This window comes from Kogia breviceps, chromosome 9 (genome assembly GCF_026419965.1).
Source record: "Kogia breviceps isolate mKogBre1 chromosome 9, mKogBre1 haplotype 1, whole genome shotgun sequence".
NCBI lineage: Eukaryota > Metazoa > Chordata > Mammalia > Artiodactyla > Physeteridae > Kogia > Kogia breviceps.
Window position 1 is genome coordinate 52,410,014 of NC_081318.1, and position 19,147 is coordinate 52,429,160.

General features: G+C 34.9%; 1 protein-coding gene across 1 annotated transcript in view; it reads left to right on the plus strand.

The window, feature by feature from the left end:
• Positions 1-19,147, plus strand: part of ADAM22 (ADAM metallopeptidase domain 22) — a 239,546-nt gene that overhangs the window by 201,194 nt on the left and 19,205 nt on the right. The window contains 5 exon segments of the mRNA XM_067042476.1: positions 1,889-2,057; positions 5,037-5,151; positions 7,549-7,639; positions 11,172-11,189; positions 16,779-16,886. Of these exon segments, the coding sequence (XP_066898577.1) occupies positions 1,889-2,057; positions 5,037-5,151; positions 7,549-7,639; positions 11,172-11,189; positions 16,779-16,886 (501 nt within the window).

Genomic DNA, 19,147 nt, shown 5'->3' on the forward strand with positions numbered 1-19,147 from the left:
CTGGACTTGAATTTCCATATCGCCAGGCTCACCAAGTGCAAGGTGCAATGAGCGAAATTAGAGACACATCAAAACTTATCGTTAGGAAATTTCAGAACCTTAGGACAAAGAAAAAGATCCCAACTGTTTCCAGGGAGGAAAGAAAGAAAGGATCAGGCATTAGAATGGTTTAGGGTCTATCAACAAGAGCCCTGGGATCCAGAAAACAATCGAGAAAATGATTTCCAAACTAGAATTCTGTACCCAGGCAAAACATGAATCAAGTGTGAGGGTAGAAAATAAAGTCACATTTAAATACGCAAGTTTCCCCCGAGTTTACTCCCCTATGTCCTTTCTCAGGAAACTGTTAGAAATTGTGCTGCACCAAAATGAAGAAGTAAACTAAGAAAGAAACACAGGGGATTTAGGAAACAAGATACTCGCTATGGAGAGAGATATGGCAATCCTCCAATGAATCGTGAGGGGAAATCCAAGATGTCCAGCTCTGAACCATTTACAGGAGCCAACCAAATCAGATAGGAGCAGAGGAAACTTCAGGTGGAAACTCCAGGAGAGATTATTTCAGGAAGGTGAACTGATGTTCAGGCACATCTTAAGTGGAGATTTTGACAGCAGAATTGGACTAATTTTGAGGTAGTGACACTTCAACAGACAAATAAGGGACTTGCTAATCTGAGGGAAAGCAAAAAGTTGTACAAGGAAAAGAAAGGGGTTTAATTATGGCGTACTATATCACTCAACTAAATAACATTTACATAATCATAATAATGCACAATGTTATTGATTTAACTATCAATCAACAAAATGTGTGATGGCAGGTAGGGGAGAGATGAATTCTCAAATTCCATAGAGGGAAGTCAATTGATAATACTTAAAATGGGAAAAATTAAAAATAGTGATACAAACTCATTATTTAAAGATATGTACATAAAAAACAAATGAGTCAATTAAGAGTAGAAACTGGTTTCCTTCAGGGAGGGACATACGGAGCAGTAGGGGGCAGTGGATCGCTTTGTTGCGTTTTAAAACCCAATTTGTCTCTTAAAACTATGTGCATGCATAATTTTGGTAAAAATAAACAAAAAGAATGGCGATTTTTATAGTAGCACTGACATGGTACCATATGCACAAATTGATTAGGAACATACGTTTTCAGTTCCCATCCTGTTTATTTAACTTATTTATTTTTATCCTGTTTATTTTTTATTCCCGCACAATATGTGGGCTTGCTATTTTAAATAGCTCTTGCAGTAATATAGTCTTCTCAAATAGACAGTTGATCCTTGAACAACACTGGTTTGAACTATGAGGGTCCACTTTTACATGGATTTTTTTCAATAAGTATGTGCTACAGCACTACACAACTCCCCATTGGTTGAATCTGTGGATGTGGAAATTAGATTTCCGACTGCGGGGAGGGGTGGCACCCTGAACCCCCACATTGTTCAAAGGTCAGCTGTAATTTGTTAATAGAACAATCGTTTTTGGGAAATGTAGACCCAAACCAAAAATTCTCATCCTTGTTTGAAATATATTTGACATCCTGAAACCTACTTATTTATGAAGTCAAATGGTAGTAATGATGGCTTACTTGACTTGTACATGGTAGCCAAGGCAAAATGATAAAGCCATTTCAATTCAGGCCCTTGTTATAATATTTATGTTTAAATCTTAAGATATATCAATATCTGTGAAAGGAATTAGATCAAAAGATTCAATTGCTGTCTCCATTTAAAGGTTGAAAATGTTTATGCTACTGTTTTTTACTAGATAATAAAGAGAAAATAGAGAAAGTGATATTGCCTACTTTTAAGTTTTTAAGCATGCTCTCAAGATGAATGTGAATTCACGGGATCCCATTTTCTTTTTGCTCTCAATTTATTTTTAGTGGTGGGCATGTTAAACTTGACGAAGATGTAGACCTTGGCTATGTAGAAGATGGGACACCTTGTGGTCCCCAAATGATGTGCTTAGAACACAGGTGTCTTCCTGTGGCTTCCTTCAACTTTAGTACTTGTTTAAGCACTAAAGAAGGCACTGTTTGTTCAGGAAATGGAGTAAGTATTCAGTACCTCACCATGGGGAACTATTCAGTCCTTTTATATCACAGAAACAGACAAGACCCTGAACTGCTTATTTCTGTAATAATCGAAAACATGCTTGTCCATGTTACTCTAGCTGGTGTGTAAACCGGCCTGTGGTCATAGTCATTTGAATATTTCTGCTGTGTAATCTGTGAAAGCCTGGGAATAAGAAAAAATTTAATGTTCCTAACCAAATTCTTCCATCTTCCTCTCCTATTAGGTTAAATTGATCTTTAATATAATGCTAGTTTTCTACAAGTGACTTAGGAGACAAATTTTAACAAACTATAATGGGATAAAAAAAGGGAGTGCAAGGCAGGGGCAATGGCCACCATATTTAACAACTGGTATGATCCAGGCACTGACCGGTTAGAACAGACCATAAATATAACTGCCTTGGCCACAACAGTAGGTACCAGCTGAGGATAACTTCTAGAAATAGAAGCAGAATAATTAAGGAAATGTTTCTCAGAAGTAAATGGAAAGAATGGTGGTATTTAAAAGACCAAATTCTATACTTTAAGTCATGTATGTGTTAATGTAGGTCCTATATAAGTAAGCTTATAGGTTAAATAAACATGCTCTATTAGTGATTCCAGTTTTGACATTTTCAGTTAGGAATTCGTACGCCAACGAAAACTTCTTGGTTTTTTCCTTTGGCATGTGCTATGATTTTCTTTTTATTTTCCTTCTGGATTCTTTGCTTTAACTGGTTATACTATCCAGTTGAGGTAAAGGACCCCTGTCCTGGAATTGTAAGCCTTCAATCCTGGTCCTTCCATGTATATCCCTAAGGGATATGCCAAGAATTTCCTTAGGGAGGTATTAGTAATTGCTACTTTTTCCCAAAGGATAGGGATTCTGATGGCACAGGAGAACAGGGAAGACATATAGTAAGTAGTTCTGCCCCTACAAAGAGATCTGCTAAGTCTTCTTTCCTTAATAATTAAGAGGATGCTAGGGAGAGATGCTTTTTGGGGGGATGGGACAAAAGAATAATGGAATTCTTTCTTGATCATTATGCTAATGAATAACTGTATCTTATTCATCTAGAAGTCCTGAGTGTGAAACACAGTTGTGTTAATTAACTATTTGTTTAAGGAATGAGTACATGAGTGATAGACATGAGTAAATCAGGTGGCAAATAGCATCCAATACTTTTTAATAATTATGCATAAGTATTATAAAGGTTATATTCTATGTATTTTTAATATAACTCTGTATATGTGACAGAAATTAAAATGAGAAATAGAGTAGATATTCTCTGTATAGTATACATCATGTAGGTTAAGATGGGCTTGGAATCAGTCTGAGTTTGAATCCCATCTCTGCTCCTTACTAACTGGGTGGGATTGGGCAAACTACTTAGCCTCTCTGTGACTCACTTTCTTCCTCTGTAAAATGGGAATAATAATATTGCCTAGTTTACAGGATTGTTGTGAAGAATCAATGAATTAACACCTGTAACTTATAAATAATACTTAAAACAATCCCTGTGACATAGTGAGTGTTCAATAACGTTAGCTATGACTGGGTTTATTATGATCATCATACATCGGTATCACTGTTCTTGTCACTATGTCACTGGTGTTGTATGATATGGAAACATACTCAGAAAAACCAGTTGGCCTGGTTATGGCCTGTTGAAAAGATACTGGTGAAGTGGGGTCTCAAACCAGGCCTTTTTTTTTCTTCCTGCATGTTTGTTAATCTGCAGAAATTTGCTAATCTGAATTAATTTGAAATCTGCCCTTTGTTAATCATATTTTATAGTTACATTTAGATCTGCATGTATGCTGTCTTCTGGCAAATTCAAGCAGACAAAAGACAAACCTATCCAGTCAAAATCTGTCTCCTGAAGCACTTCTCTGATCTTAACCCTAACTGAATTCTCTCCTACTTCCCACTTCTTTCAAAGTTGCTTTGAATCATAGGATCTTAGGTATAGATTCTGTTTCCTGGATATATAAATGAAGACATTATTGTCTGATAATTTTTAAAAATTTGGTGCCATTTTATGTGAATTTTTTTCCTAGGCTCTGTTTGAGGGAATTCTCAGTTTCCATGACCCTGCGGTAGCTAATCTCTAGAGCTTGGGTTGAGGTGCCCAGGTTACGGTTTTGTGAAGCTTTCTTCTCAGACCACTGCAAAGCCTCAGACCTCCCCTCTTCTTTGTCAGATTTCTCTTTATCTCATCTGATTCCTAAAAGATGAATAAAATTTTGGTATAAAGATCCTTTCTTTAGAAGAAAGAAAACTTTAGGGACTTCCCTGATGACGCAGTGGTTAAGAATACGCCTGCCGGTGCAGGGGACACAGGTTCAAGCTCTGGTCCAGGAAAATCCCACATGCCATGGAGCAACTAAGCCCATGCACCACAACTGCTGAGCCTGCACGCTGAAACTACTGAAGCCCATGCACCTAGAGCCTGTGCTCTGCAACAAGAGAAGCCACCGCAATGAGACGCCTGCACGCCGCAACAAGGAGCAGCCCCTGCTCACCGCAACTAGAGAAAGCCCGCGCGCAGCAACGAAGACCCAATGCAGCCAAAGATAAATAAATAAATAAATTTATTTTTTAAAAAGAAGAAGAAGAAAGAAACCTTTGTATTGGATAATTAGCAAATGATTATAATTCTGCTTAGTTTTTAAAATCTCCCTCATAAAATTTGAGTTAATGAAATTCAAACCAATCATTTCATTGATTTTTGTTTTAGACGTATAAATTCATTCCTCTGTTAAAATTCACTGTTCCCTCTGGGTCAGCTGTTGATCTCTAGAAAATATTTTTTTAAGTACTTGAGTAAGATATAAAGTAGTAGTAGGAAGAAAGTACCAATAAATTTTCAGGCCCATCAAATTCTAGGCATATAATAATTAGCAATTAATGTTTATTTTTCATGCCTCTGCACCAGAGACTTGGCATTGACTCTACATTGATTTTGGATTTCAGGTTTGCAGTAATGAGCTGAAGTGTGTGTGTAACAGACACTGGGTAGGTGAGGACTGCAGCACTTACTTCCCTTACAATGATGATGCAAAGGCTGGCATTACTCTGTCTGGCAATGGTAGGTACTTTATTTGGTCCCATTATGTTGTATTTATGCACAAGGAAGGAGAAAACTGCCCTTCTGAAAGTTTCATTTCGATTATTTTTATATAACTCAAATATAAGTTAAATCCACATAATAATGAATTAAATATACACTTGGGGCCCATATTATGAAACTGATTGTTTCCATTAACTTGTAATGATATGAAATATTGAATATAACTTAGTCTACTGATTTAGCTGGATCTTGTCATATATCAGATGGAGATTTTCCAAGTATTGTACTCATTTGGTGCTGACAACAAACCCTACCATTTCTTTTAAATGAAGAAAGTAGTCAAAATTCTTAAAGTGTCTGATTTTATATTTTATATATTTTATATGTTTATATATTGGGACTGAATAAATGAGGAAAAATTGGAATTGATTTTAAAATATTTTGTTGACTTTAATATTCTTTCTTAAAGAACCTCATCTATATTCAACTCCAGTTCTGTAGCCTGAACTGTCGGTAATTCTAGAAGTAATAACCTTGGCCAAGGTGCCTGGAAGGGGTTCGACATGTATAACAAACAGCAGGTGCAGTTCTAAAAGCTAGAGTGGCCCAAATGGAGAAGTAGAAATTAAATGCTCATAGATACCTTGGAGATGAATGTCCCCTTTTAAACTACTTTTATCATTTTGTTATTGAGTGTTCTTCTGCATAAAATAATGCTGAAATCCTGATGTCCATTCCCCTCCAAAGAATGAGAAAATGATTATTTTCATTCTAATCATCCATACAGCTTAAACATCTTAGCCAATGTGACTTTAATAATGAAACTCACAGAATGATTAGGGTTTTGGCATCCTCAGTCTTAGCCGTAGTAGTGCAGTTCCAGCAGTTAATACAGAGATGAAGCTATTCACGTCCGTGGATTTAAGTAACTCGTCAAAAGTCATACCATTGCTTAGAAGTAATCAGGACTAGCATTCAGGTTTATTGATCCCTGTTAAATCCCTGGAAGGAAAGGAAGGGTAGACAGATAAGCTAGGTCTTAGAGTAGGAAAATCCCAATGTCCCAGGGTGCTTCTGTACCCACCCATCCCACAGAAGACCTGGGCAGAGTGGAGTGGGCCAATGTCCTAGATGCCCGAGCCATGCTATCCCCTATGACTACTGAGGGCTCCCAGATAGAGAGGCTGCTATTTCTGTCAGGGGGAATTGGAATCTGCTCCAGTCACCCATGATTACTGACCTTTGATGTCCAGAAGGACTCCTCAGGAGTGCAGCAGACAAGGAGATAGCTGAGCTGCTCCGGGTGAGAGCCCTGCAATTTAACATGGGGTATAAGTCATTATCAGCAAAACCAATCTCCTGGTATCAGAGCCAGGCCTTTTCTGCTCTTGGGCTCTCACTTGCACTTGTTGTCCAGGCCTTTGACTCACTGGGCCGCTCTCACTGCTGTGATCCCTTAAGGATTGTAATGCAGCCTGCCTGACAGTGGATGCTGCCAGACACAACAGTGCCATTGCCCAGTCCTGAGCTACAGCCCTGCCCTCGCCTCCTGTCAGTCTGGTGTAGCCTTGCTCTCACACCTCACCAGCACCAACCTCCAGCTCACCAGACTCTATCTTACCTTTGGTTTTTCCTTCTCTAGGATGCCACAGCCATTACTGTCAAGACTGGGAACTACAGTCTTCTATCATCTACACCACCTGAGCACTGATTCTGTTCATCTGTAGGCATGTTTTCCCCCTTTAGAAGCTTATATTTACGTAGCCAAAATATCACACAAAATAAGGACCTTACACTGGTTGTCAAAATGGAGTGATAGGAACAATAACATTTCTAGAATTTCTGAGAAAGAGGTCAGGGTCAAAAAGAACATGGATTTCTAAATATTCCTCCCCAGAGGATGCTATGCTATATGGTGATACAGTAGTATCACCCCTCCTTTCTTCCCCTTAACTTTACTCTTCTTTCTTTTAGTTCAATGACCTTATTATATTTTCCAGAAAAATACATGGAAAATGAAACTGTGCAAAATGCACTTGGACAAGAATTAACAGGGAACATACAGAAATAACTTTATTTTTAAAAAACAATTGATATGGATTACTAAGTTATGGTCGATTTTACTTCCCTTGAAAAATACCTACTTTTAATTTCAAGGTATATATGAATATCAGATCATTGTCAGACATCTGAAAGTAATATAAGTTATGTGTCAATTATATCTGAATAAATAAATAAAATTAGAAAAAAAGTTCTCTAAAATTAAAACTGTATAAAGAAAAAAATACCCACTTTTAAAACAAATAATGTTATAGTGTGATGATTACAGATCTGAAGAATAAAGTTTGTGAAAGAATTTTATATCAAAATTTCAATTATATACACTGATCTTCATTGTTTCTTTTTTCCCCCCAGGTGTTGCTGGTACCAATATTATAATAGGCATAATTGCTGGCACCATTTTAGTGCTGGCCCTCATATTAGGAATAACTGCATGGGGCTATAAGTAAGTGAAATGGCTTAGTATGTTACTGTCAAACTATACTTTAAAATATTTATCTAAACGAATTAAACATCTAGAAAGTTTTGTATCATTGGATAAATATACCTGCAGTGAAAATAAGTCTGGCTCAATATTCAATCAATGATTATTCTTGGCATGATTAGAGGTAATAATAATTTATCATTTTTTAGATTTTGAGATAACTCCCTTCTATTCTAAAAATACTGAGTATTTCTTAAAACCACTGCATGAAGTAAAATCAATCTAAATCGTGTCTCATACAAAGGCAGTGTTGGTTTGCTATTTAGTGATGCAGGTTCTCTTGACTTAAACCCATTCCCCCAAATCTAGGCAAGATAGTGAATTAGAGAGCATAGCGCTTTAATAACAAAGGTCATGTCAACAAGAACAGCAGAATCTGCTCCTGAGTGCTTTCACTGTGGCCATGCATCCTGCGAAGAGCAAAACCTCTCCACAACTAGTATGAAGGAGGCATTGTTATTTGTTACATATGTGGGTGTTTTTGTGTGAAGGAAAAACTCTTCAGAGATGTAATTTGTTAAAATTGAAATTCAACTATAAGTTACAACTTTTAGAAACCTAATTCTTAAGCTTCAAAGTTCAACTTACAATTTTTTGGTTCTATTTATAAACTTGAAAAAGTTACACATTTTATAACTTTTGAATATTGGATGTCCTTAGCTAGGCATTTAGCTAAGTAAATGACTTCACACATTCCAAACTAATTTGTATACTTAATATGTTCATTTCCCTTTTTAAGTACTTCAATCTTATGATGTGAAAAATTTCCTTAGTATCCAAATAACTTATTTATGTTTAATAAAGTAAAACTTAAATGTGACGAACCTTAAGTTTTTTAAATATTTCAAATTAAAATCATAGTCCTACTCATGTCTGAAATGTTGTATCAGGTCCCCAGGCTTGGGGTGTTTCTCTGTTTGGAAAGAAGTCCTGCAAATTTTGCTAGACTTTCTGCATATTAGCCCATTTTATAGGTTTTTTTAAAAATTCATAGATCAAATTTGGCTTACTGAAAGACTTGGGAATTAGACTTTAAAATTACCCCAAACCTTTCAATAGACTAAGCATGATATAATCATTTGTTGCTGTTGTTATTATTATTATTATTCCCTGACATGGTTTTAAGCCAACTGAATTAAAAGAAACCTCCTTAAAAGTGTTTATGGCTCTTGCTTGTTGTGAGATCAAAACCCTGAAAGTTTCTTTGGCTGAAAGGAGAGGGCAATTAGTTGACTGGCAGGATAAACTTTGTATGTTATAAGTATTAAAATGCAGAAAGACATTTGTGCAAGATTGTATTAACGAATAGCACAGACAGCAGGGTAAAGTTTAGCGTAATGTAGTTAACGTGGCATAGCAGAGCAAAGGAGAGAGCACAGCATAGTGGTAATGCTTTGCCCTAATTAAGTGGGTACCTAGCTCTGTACCAGCTCATAGATACTCAGTACCTGTGTGCATTTTTAATGTGCAGTTCGTTAGGCACATTGCATACTTACATTTGCACAGGCTGATTTCAGCGTAGCATTTGGAATATAAAATTACATGTCTGAAAGAAAGGCTTTTCTGTATATATATTGTTTGAGCTCTTCTCACACCTCAGGTGAATTAGCCCCATCTTGGAGTCACACTATTTCCTTGACTTCCCTGATGCAAGACTTATGTAGTAATTGCCATCACAACCTTGCTGTTTTGAAGTAGTTCAGAGGTTTCATTTGGTCATGTGAGAGGGAAAGCAAAATTGTTAGTTCTGTGGTGTGTGATTTTTCCGCCACCTACTGATGCAAATTGATATTTCATGTTTACAATTTTGGAAAAAATTACCCTTTCAGAAATATGAAACCTAAACATCTACTCCTACTGCTAATGAAATTACCTGTGTCTGTTTGTTTTAATGATTAGAATGAAAAGTACTTCTTTCTGTATATCATTTTTTAGTTTTATGAAATTTAAGTGGTTTCACTTTTTTCATTTCTGAATGTATGTACTTTACAGATTATTAAGGAAAAAGACAAATCTTGTTCATACCACAGTATTCTCTTCATAAATAATTTGAACCTGACTGATGAAAGTTTTAATGTTACTAAACTTATTCAGAATATGGGTAAAAATAGAATAAGGATGTAGAAATTTTAATACAGGAATTAAATTCATGAATATGCTGTTTCACATATTCTATTTCAAATTCTAAAATGAATTTAGAACCTGAGAACTCATTTTTTCATTAATCCTTCCAATTAAACTTTCTGCCCCTTCTCCAAGCCTTGGGGGAATGGCAGGAATAGGAAATGAGGAATACTCATTTGGAACTGGTGGACCGCTCAGGTAATCAGATTGAGAGAATAAAAAGTAAAACATGTTGAATAGAAAGATTTTGGCTTATTTTCCTCTTCTATCTTATGGTTTCAGGAATGAAAAATATTAAGTATCAAATTGGTACTTTTACTCTCATGAACTCATTATTAAATGAGATAGACAGTGCATGGAATAGATTGGCAGGTGAAAGTGCTACAAACGAAATCCATATGGAAACATTAGCCTTGATCTTGGAGGAAGGAACCTACTGCTCAGTTGCTTGACCTTCCAACACGTCTTCAAAATATTAACACCTAATTAGGTCATGATAGAAAGTTTTAAATGGACTTTTTTGATTTAAAAGTTAAAAATCATTGGCACCTCACTACCACACCCTCTAGAACACATTTTTGTTTCAGAATGGTTTATTCTGAAACTAATGCAATTTTCTTTTAGGAGATGGCCAAATAAAAAACAGAGACTTTGAACAAAGTGTTTCCAATATAGCTTTCAGTGAAGCTTCAGTGAATAAGTAGTGATGACTTGGGAGGTCCATAAGAGCTGTGAATTCTATTATTATTCTTGTGTATGATAAATTAATTACCTGTTTAGCTGTTATGATAACTAATTTATCATACACAAAATGTTCTTGTGTCCAGTTATGTTTTCCTATTTGAAATTCTTAGGAAGAGCTTAGTTTGGGGTATGTATTCCAAAAAGAATGATTATAATTTTTATTTGTATGAAAACATAGTTAATATATATAAGTAACTTGACTAATTTCCTTATTTAAATCAATGTACATGTCTGAAAACCTGTATTTGAAATAGGGTTGACTTTAGGACATTGCTAAATGTTTAATATACAATTGACATTGAGGAAACAATTACTTTTTAATAACTGAAGCTTTATGCTTTTAAACAATGGTTACTTGAAGATATTGTCACTAACCCTTTGGTGTCACTTCCTTGAAAGATGAAGTGAAATTTGTGTGTGTGTGTGTGTGTGTGTGTGTGTGTGTGTGTGTGTGAGGGAGACTGTGATTTTATTCCCCATTTTAATTCTGCAATTAGAAATTCTAGTGGAGACCTTTCAACGAATGCTAGAGCTCTTATGTTTACTGGTCTCTCTTAATGTACTTTTGTAGGTAACTAATTCTCTCTCTCTCTCTCTCTCTCTCTCTCTTCTTGTCCATAAAAAGAAACTATCGAGAACAGAGGTATGTGATGAGAATAATCTGAACGTAGATCTGAAAACTGAAAGGTTTAAATCCTGTTAGCATCTTTGGAATTCATACATACAGTTGTAAATCAAGTTCACTTTGTTTTTATGCTGTAGTGGTCATAAACTAATCTTGATTTTTCATGACCTTGAAATGATAATTTTAGTAATATTGCTGTGGAATGTATTAATTTAAAATAGATCTGTCATTATTTAGTTTTAATGGTTCTGTCATCCAACAATACTATAATTAATAGTTCTTATTTGTGTTACTTTTATAGTAATATATATTTGGAGTTGATATTTTTTTTTCTACCTAAAACAAAATTCCTTTATGTTAAGGTGTCACCTTTGTTTACATTGGTTGATTGGCTTTTGTTCATGTTTATAACACCCTTATTACCTAACACTTTCTGAGGGAACTTATTTTTTGTTACTGTTGTTATATTAGTAACTTTCATTCATAAATGATAAATTTATACAGGCACAGTGCTGTGGTCAGGAGAATGTCTTGGCATTTGAAGAGTCTGTTTTATCGCTGCATAAGAAAATATTTTTTGTATGGATTAGGTAATTGCACAGGTAGTGAAAGAAATAATTTGCATAGTTAGAATCTCTGATTGCCTAGTGCACTTTTTTTTTTTAATCAAAAAGCCCTTAAAATCAGGCACTCCATTCATCGTAACCTTAAAATCTATGTTTTACCAGCAGTGTAAAAAGAGATACAAAGCATTCATGTAGTCCTGTAAGACTTGCCTATTTTTTCTAAATCTAAATTAGCCCATATTGGGGTACATCCTTCACTTTTTACATTTAAAAAATTATGAATACTATTAGCTATTGATATAAAAATTAAAATATTCTGGAAATTGATAATCTAGACCATATCATATAGTACTAGCTTTTGTACTCAGGATACCTATTGCAAGTTCCTAACTTACTTACCTTTTCCAACTGTTCCATTAAATGCCTGAGGCACATTAGGAATAAGACATCATGAACATGGTGACACTTTTTCAGGACCCAGCCATAGCTTTCATTTTTTTTCAGAAACTAGAATTTTAAACTTGTTCTATTTCTTTCTGTGTTGTAATTTAAAATCCCTGTAAAGTTTTATCCGTAAGAGCTACCTACAGGGTATCCATTGAGATCCTGGTCAGTTAGCCATAGATATTAGAAAATACTGACCTTGCCCTGGAGTAACTGACTTCTACCATTAATGGAGAAAGTAAAATTGAAAGAAAATTAATTAAATTTAAAAAAAAACCACAAAAAACTAGACCTCTTTGTGAACTGTTTTAAACTCTTGTGTCCAGAAACACTGGAGAAGAGCTGGAGCTATTTATGCTTTCTATTGGGTAGAAGTTGATCAGCCATATCAGAAATGTAACTTTGGTGGCTTTCTTCAGTGAAAAATAAAATTAGAATACCAAGATCAAAAACTGATGATTTAGCTCCATTTCCATAGGAATTAAGGCTATAATGTAATTTAATATTGCTGACTATATAAAAAGGAAAGCACAGTGTCACAAATATGTAACATAAGCAAAGCTGTTATGGTGCTCTAAGATGTGTTCTCACCAAGGATATTCTCCAGAATAAAGTAATTGCCCACACTACAAAAAATGAGAAATATGTAAACCTGCGCACCAATTTCCTATTCTAACTAAATATATGCATAGGTACAGTTAAGAAAAATTTTATGCTAGGAATCTCTTTTGTGCCTGATGTAATTTCGTGCCTCCTGGTATTACTGAGTCACCATTTCATCAGCCTGGCTACTCTTTTGGAGTCTAGTGCATATTTTGAGAGTTGTCACATTTCAGCAGATATAATTTTTTATATTTTGCTATGTTTCAGCACAACCTTTATTTGTTTATTTTTGCCCTTGTCCATAGCTAATGAATCTTATGGTTGTATAATAATTCTTAAAATGGAGAAACAGCAAGAAAGGGACTTTAGATCAGCAAGTTGTGAGTGTATAAATATCTTCTGAATGATTGTCCTTTTGTAGAATATATGTTAGTGGTTATAGAGAAGGTGGTAAGGCCAATAGACCAAAGCATGCATTAGGAAATTTACAATCTTGTGAAAATATCTGAAGATATTCCAATAAACATGTGCCCAATTCCAAAGGGTGCTAGGGAGTAGAAATAAGAATTTTGAGTTTTGAGTTAAATTAAGTTTTCCTCTGAGGTTCCATGGTGGGAGGACCAATTGAAAAGGAATCAGAGATCCACTTGCTAGTATGTGGTCTTGGGAAACCACTTAAACTTTCCTCAACTCTAAAAACAGACAAAAGTTCTTTGTAATCTGTGAAGCATTCTAGTAAGGAAAGTTATTAATGTGTGGTCTCTGAAGACTTTGCATTTCTCTAATCTTCAAATGAAAGAGGTAGAAAAAAAAAAAAAAAAGAAAAGAAAGAGGTAGGTAGGTATGGCTGTCCTCAAAGAGGAAAGCAGCATTCCTGACATGAGTAAGGCCTGCACTTGCTGGTATGAAAGCATTGGTGAACATATGGGTTTGCTTTGACACTGAATGCATAATAAGTATGCAGCTACTTCTCAGATTCTTACTGATGATACAGTGGCTCAGAAATGCCAAATTGAACATAACTTTCAAATTACTGGAAACGTCAGGCAAGTAATTCTGTGAAGAAACCTGATAACCTAATAAATTTTCCCTCCAGAGAATGTGTCCTCAAGGTTTTCTTTATATTGAAGGAATGTGTGATAGGTTTAATTTCATGTCTGGCAAAAAGATGAGAAGGAAACCCATTTTTTTTTCTTTTTGTTTACCAACTGCCTAATAAAAAATAGAAGTCCCATTCTAGGAGACAGAACGCCATACATGAACGGTATCACTTTAAATTTGCCAGTGTCATCTTGTGAAGGATAGGACCATGGGACTGTGGAGCCATGGAGAATTCTTAGATGTCGTAGAGTTGGAAGGACGGCTATTGATTATTTTCTTTAAAATCTCCAGGAACGAAGACCTCCATAATTTTTTTCAGTTGATGCTATTGTTTCTATTTTACCATAATTGCCGTAGGCCTTAGCAGCTGTGTACTTTGTAACAAGAATTAGAAATTTGAATTTTGGTTTTCAGGTAGGTTTGCAAATAGCAATAGGATAAGAAAACATTCATTAAACTTGGATTTATAAAGCATCCACATTCCTCAATGTTCTCTTCCTTTGTCTGAAATGAACATACATCATTGAACATACATAACGTGAATTAGAATAATTAGATCATGTCTTCCTGATCCATACCTTAAGCAGAAACCCCCTTCCCCATTTCTTTTCTCTCTCTCACCTGTTTTAGCCACTTTACTTTCTGCTTGTGAACCTCCCTCCTTTTTTCTTCAAGCCTTTCTTAGTTTTTTAAAATATTATTATTATTCTTATTTCAGTGATACTCATGCATCTGTCAGTGTGACTTAGTACACATTTCACAATATTTCTTCAAACAGGAAAGTAACAATTGCAATAGCAGACAGCCCAGACACCTACAAAGCTTTGGAGAAATGGCTCCTTCAGCATTAAGGTTAAGACTTAATTAATTTTTTTCATTATAATCTCATTTTGAGTATGTGTAAGGATTATTAAGTTAAATATCATGGTTCAGTGGACTCTTTAAGGAAACATCAGACTTCCCTCATAACAGGAATCCTTTTTGATGAAAAAGAATTTAGTTAAATAAGCTTTTATTTTCTTTTGGTCATTATTTATAAAAAAATTCATATATATGTCTAAAATATTTGCATGTGCTATTGGAAATATGAGGTAATTTTTCCATTATAAAACTTAGCATTGGTCAGGCCACCTAATTCCAAAATTCTATGAAACTAGCAAAATTTAGGAAGAAAACTATAAAGGCTAGAAAAATAAATTCAATTTTAACAAATTTAAAGCTATTACTTAGTTGGTCATTTATGATCTTTTATAATAAATGCTGAAATGGTATTTTATTGATCATGGGGACCTGATACTCTCTATCTTCACTAAAGGTTAATCAAGAAGAAACAGGTTTGTAATAATATGTAATTGGATATTGAAAAATAAATAAATTTCTGGACAGTGAAGGATGTTAAGTATTATTCTTAAAAGATCTTTAACAGAGTTCCTCATCTATTATTAACATTTCAATGCATTTATTGTGTGAAGAAAGTTACATGCATTCCTTGTGGAATTTTAAGGAGAATGCAGAGTAGTTTCTTTATTTTGGAGACTTCACAGTAGAGATAGATAAGAATCTAATCTGCCTGGGATGATAAAAGCAAGCCTATACCCCCAGAGTTCATTGAACTTAAACATTCCTTTCAACCCTTTGACTGAAGCCCATAGTTTATGATATGTTTAGCATTTAGGATGTTTGTACACAGTGTAAAAGATGACCATGGACTGCAGAGAAATTACATTGAAGGACTGGTAAAATGTGCTTAGTTAAAACAAACAAACAAATGAACAAAAAGACAAAACAAAACACCATCCATTGTGAGAGGCAGTTCGTTTAATCCTGCAGTCTTAGCTAAGTGAGCCCTTGGTAAGTGCCCTAATGTCAGAACATGTAAAGAGAGAGTAGTTTGGGGGATAGATTAACGGGCAAGATCAAGTATAGTCAGAACTTGTCTTTTTTAAAAAATAATATTCCTTTTTCTTTTTTTTAAACCCCACATTTGTTTATTTATTTATTTTTGGCTGTGTTGGGTCTTCGTTTCTGTGCAAGGGCTTGCTCTAGTTGTGGCAAGCGGGGGCCACTCTTCATCGCGGTGCGCGGGCCTCTCATTATCGCGGCCTCTCTTGTTGGCGGAGCACAGGCTCCAGCTGCGCAGGCTCAGGAGTGTGGCTCATGGGCCTAGTTGCTCCGCAGCATGTGAGATCTTCCCAGACCGCGGCACGAACCCGTGTCCCCTGCATCGGCAGGCGGACTCTCAACCACTGCACCACCAGGGAAACCCTAGAATTACATTTTTGATTGCCCTTTGAATCTCTTTCAATTATATTTCTGTTAAATGAACAGTGAGGCTCCAAACTGAACAGAGAACCCGAATAAGAATTTATTTGGATTAAATTATAGAACATAGTTTAGAAATCAATCAGTTATTTTAAGACCAAATCCAGGTTACATTATATAATATTTAGTAATTATGAATAGTTTACTCACCACAGTGAAAACAACGATGCTTTATCTGGGCAAGGACTGTCTGTCTCAACATGTCTCCTTCAGCACCAGGGGTTTTTTTGTGTGTCTTTTTTTTTTTTTTTTTTTTTTTTTTAAGACAAAACAGCAGTTCACGTCTCTAAGTGTAATGAAGTTACAGTGAAAAACCTCATCTTTTCCTATATTTCCCCTGAAGCAAGGGTTTGTTCATCCAGACTGTAAAGACTTCAGTGATTGCATTTCTGACCTCTACAGTTAGAATGACTTTAACTTGTCACATTTATTAATAATCTTACATGTTGTTATAGACTTGATTCATGGAGCTCATTATCCCTACCTCCTTTTTCCTAAAATACTATTTGTATATGTCTGTGCTCATGTGTGTGTCTTGTTTTCTGACTCTGAAATGTTTATTATGCCTTAGACAGTTACCCCAGGGAGATTATGTAAAAGAGCCTGGAGATGGCGACTCTTTTTATAGCGACATTCCTCCTGGAGTGAGCACAAACTCAGCATCTAGTTCTAAGAAGAGGTCTGCTTTTCTGTCGCATTTTCAGATTTCTACCTGTTCCATCACACATTATTCCATTAGTCAGAACATTTCATTATTTTGCAGCAGGTTTGATTACTTCTTCCTTCTTTCTTGAATGTTAAAAAAAAATAGTATCCTTTGTTCTTTGATTACTCTACTTAAAAATGCCATATGCTCAGAACCACTGGTTTAACAAATCAGGCCAGAAATCCAAAGAAAACAAAACTAAGCAAATAACAACCCTAAATCTATATAGAAAACCCAGGGTTTTTCAATCTTGCTCTTACACTGCCTAAGAAACTACACAGTATTTTATCGTATTTTAAATGGTGAGCTTTATGTCATGCTTGGTAGTCAAAGAAAAAGGTTACTGTCACGCTTCAATAAAAGCAGTTGTTAAAATAAATTGGTAATATAATGCTGCATTGAATATTTTTTTAATTTTAAATTTATCAAAGCTAAGCTTGGTGTGAAAAAACAAAGATTGCTTCTCTGTGAATCATATATTTGAATATTATGATTTTGCCTTTCATTCCTGGAATGACTAATTCTAGACTTTATAACTTAGAGCTTGGTTGCCAGATTAATTTAAGCATATTTAATGTTTGCCTGAGTTTTATAACAGTCCAAATGGGGTTAATATATTATTTATATGTCTTAAACTTGGATGCTGTATTCTTGCTCCAGGATCTTAAGGTGTATAAGACCATTTAAAATTCTGCATGCCATGCTTTATAACTGCTTAATAAAATAAGTTGACAGAAGAAATAAATAGTTGGAATGTTTTAGAAAATGAGACCTACATTCACATTGAAAAGAGCTAAAATATTCCTGTGGAAGAGTTTCTTTAAACTTATTGGTAGGGGTGTAATGTATAGAAAAAAAGATTTGATAGCCCCCTACATAAGTTTGGGCACAGTAGTTACTTTGTAGACTGAAAGGGAAATTGCTAGTTTATTGAGAAGAAACATGATCTCTTCGGGAGTTCTAAATAGAGTAAATACTCTGTAAAAATTCTGCAGTGGATCTCACTCTCTATAAACATCAGGAAAAAGAATAGAAGGAATTAGTGAGATCTGGGAACTCTGTGGAACTGTCCTCAGCATGAAGGATGTTTTTACACAAATAACATAGCTTAAAGCAAAAGTAAAATGATTAGTTTCTGCATAAGGAGTACAGTTCTATAGTAGGATGTTCAAAAATTTCTTTTAATTTATTGGGGAGTTTTTGGCTAAGAGAATAAGATTTACTTAAATTCTCTCGCTATATAATTATTTTCTTGGTCAAATATTTAATTTTAAATTAAATAATATGGTAAAGAAGTGTAGAAATCAATGAATTCCAGCAGAATTTCTGTTGTTCTTTTGTACAAAATAGGAGTCACTCTATACTTAGCAAATGGTGTTGAAAAATCTAGGGAATTATGTAATAATTGTGCTGAGTTCCATTTATTTTCATTCATCAGTAGAAAGTTCCTTTTAAAATAGACATTGTTAGCAATGAACTGGTATGATATGTGGAAAAGATTTAAAGTACAGCGCTATTTTCTAAAGTACTTCAAGAAGAGCTTAAAATATCAATTTGAATCATTACCAGATTTTAGCAAAATCTCAATGGGTTTTGACTTTTAAACAGTTAAATATTGTACCAAATTATGTGATTCCTCCTAAGTACATGTAGTTTGTCAAAATGCTTTTCTTATGTGGTACAAGGTGGGTATGTAAATTTTGCTTCTTGTAGACAATTCATTTAAAGATGGCAGGACACAAAGAGCAGGTCTTAACGGTACATGGACTTTGTGAGAGACACCTCCACGATAAACGTCTGACTCATTTCAGTTATTGGACAGTTAACCAACAGTGTCATGTTTGGGGGGAACATATTTGTGGAGAAAAATGCCAATTCTCAGAAAATAATTTTGTTAAGAAAACCTAAATATTACTTTGATAAAGGCAGGTTCAATTGAGCAAATCTTAATGAAATCTCTTGGAAGTCCATGTTCTCATAATATTTGAATGGAAGCCATTGCTTTACAATTAAGAAACATCTATGGTGGGACCCCATTATAACTCTGTTGCGTGGGTTATGTAACTGAAATATGTAGTGAATTTTCTATATACGGTTCTTGGGAATGTAATTGGCTTGCATTGCATCCTGATACTTTTCAATTACAAACTCTTGTAATGGGGTTCCATTGTATTTGACTTTTCTTAAATTGAATGTTGTGTAATTCTGCCTTCTTCATGAAGACTTTCATGTTC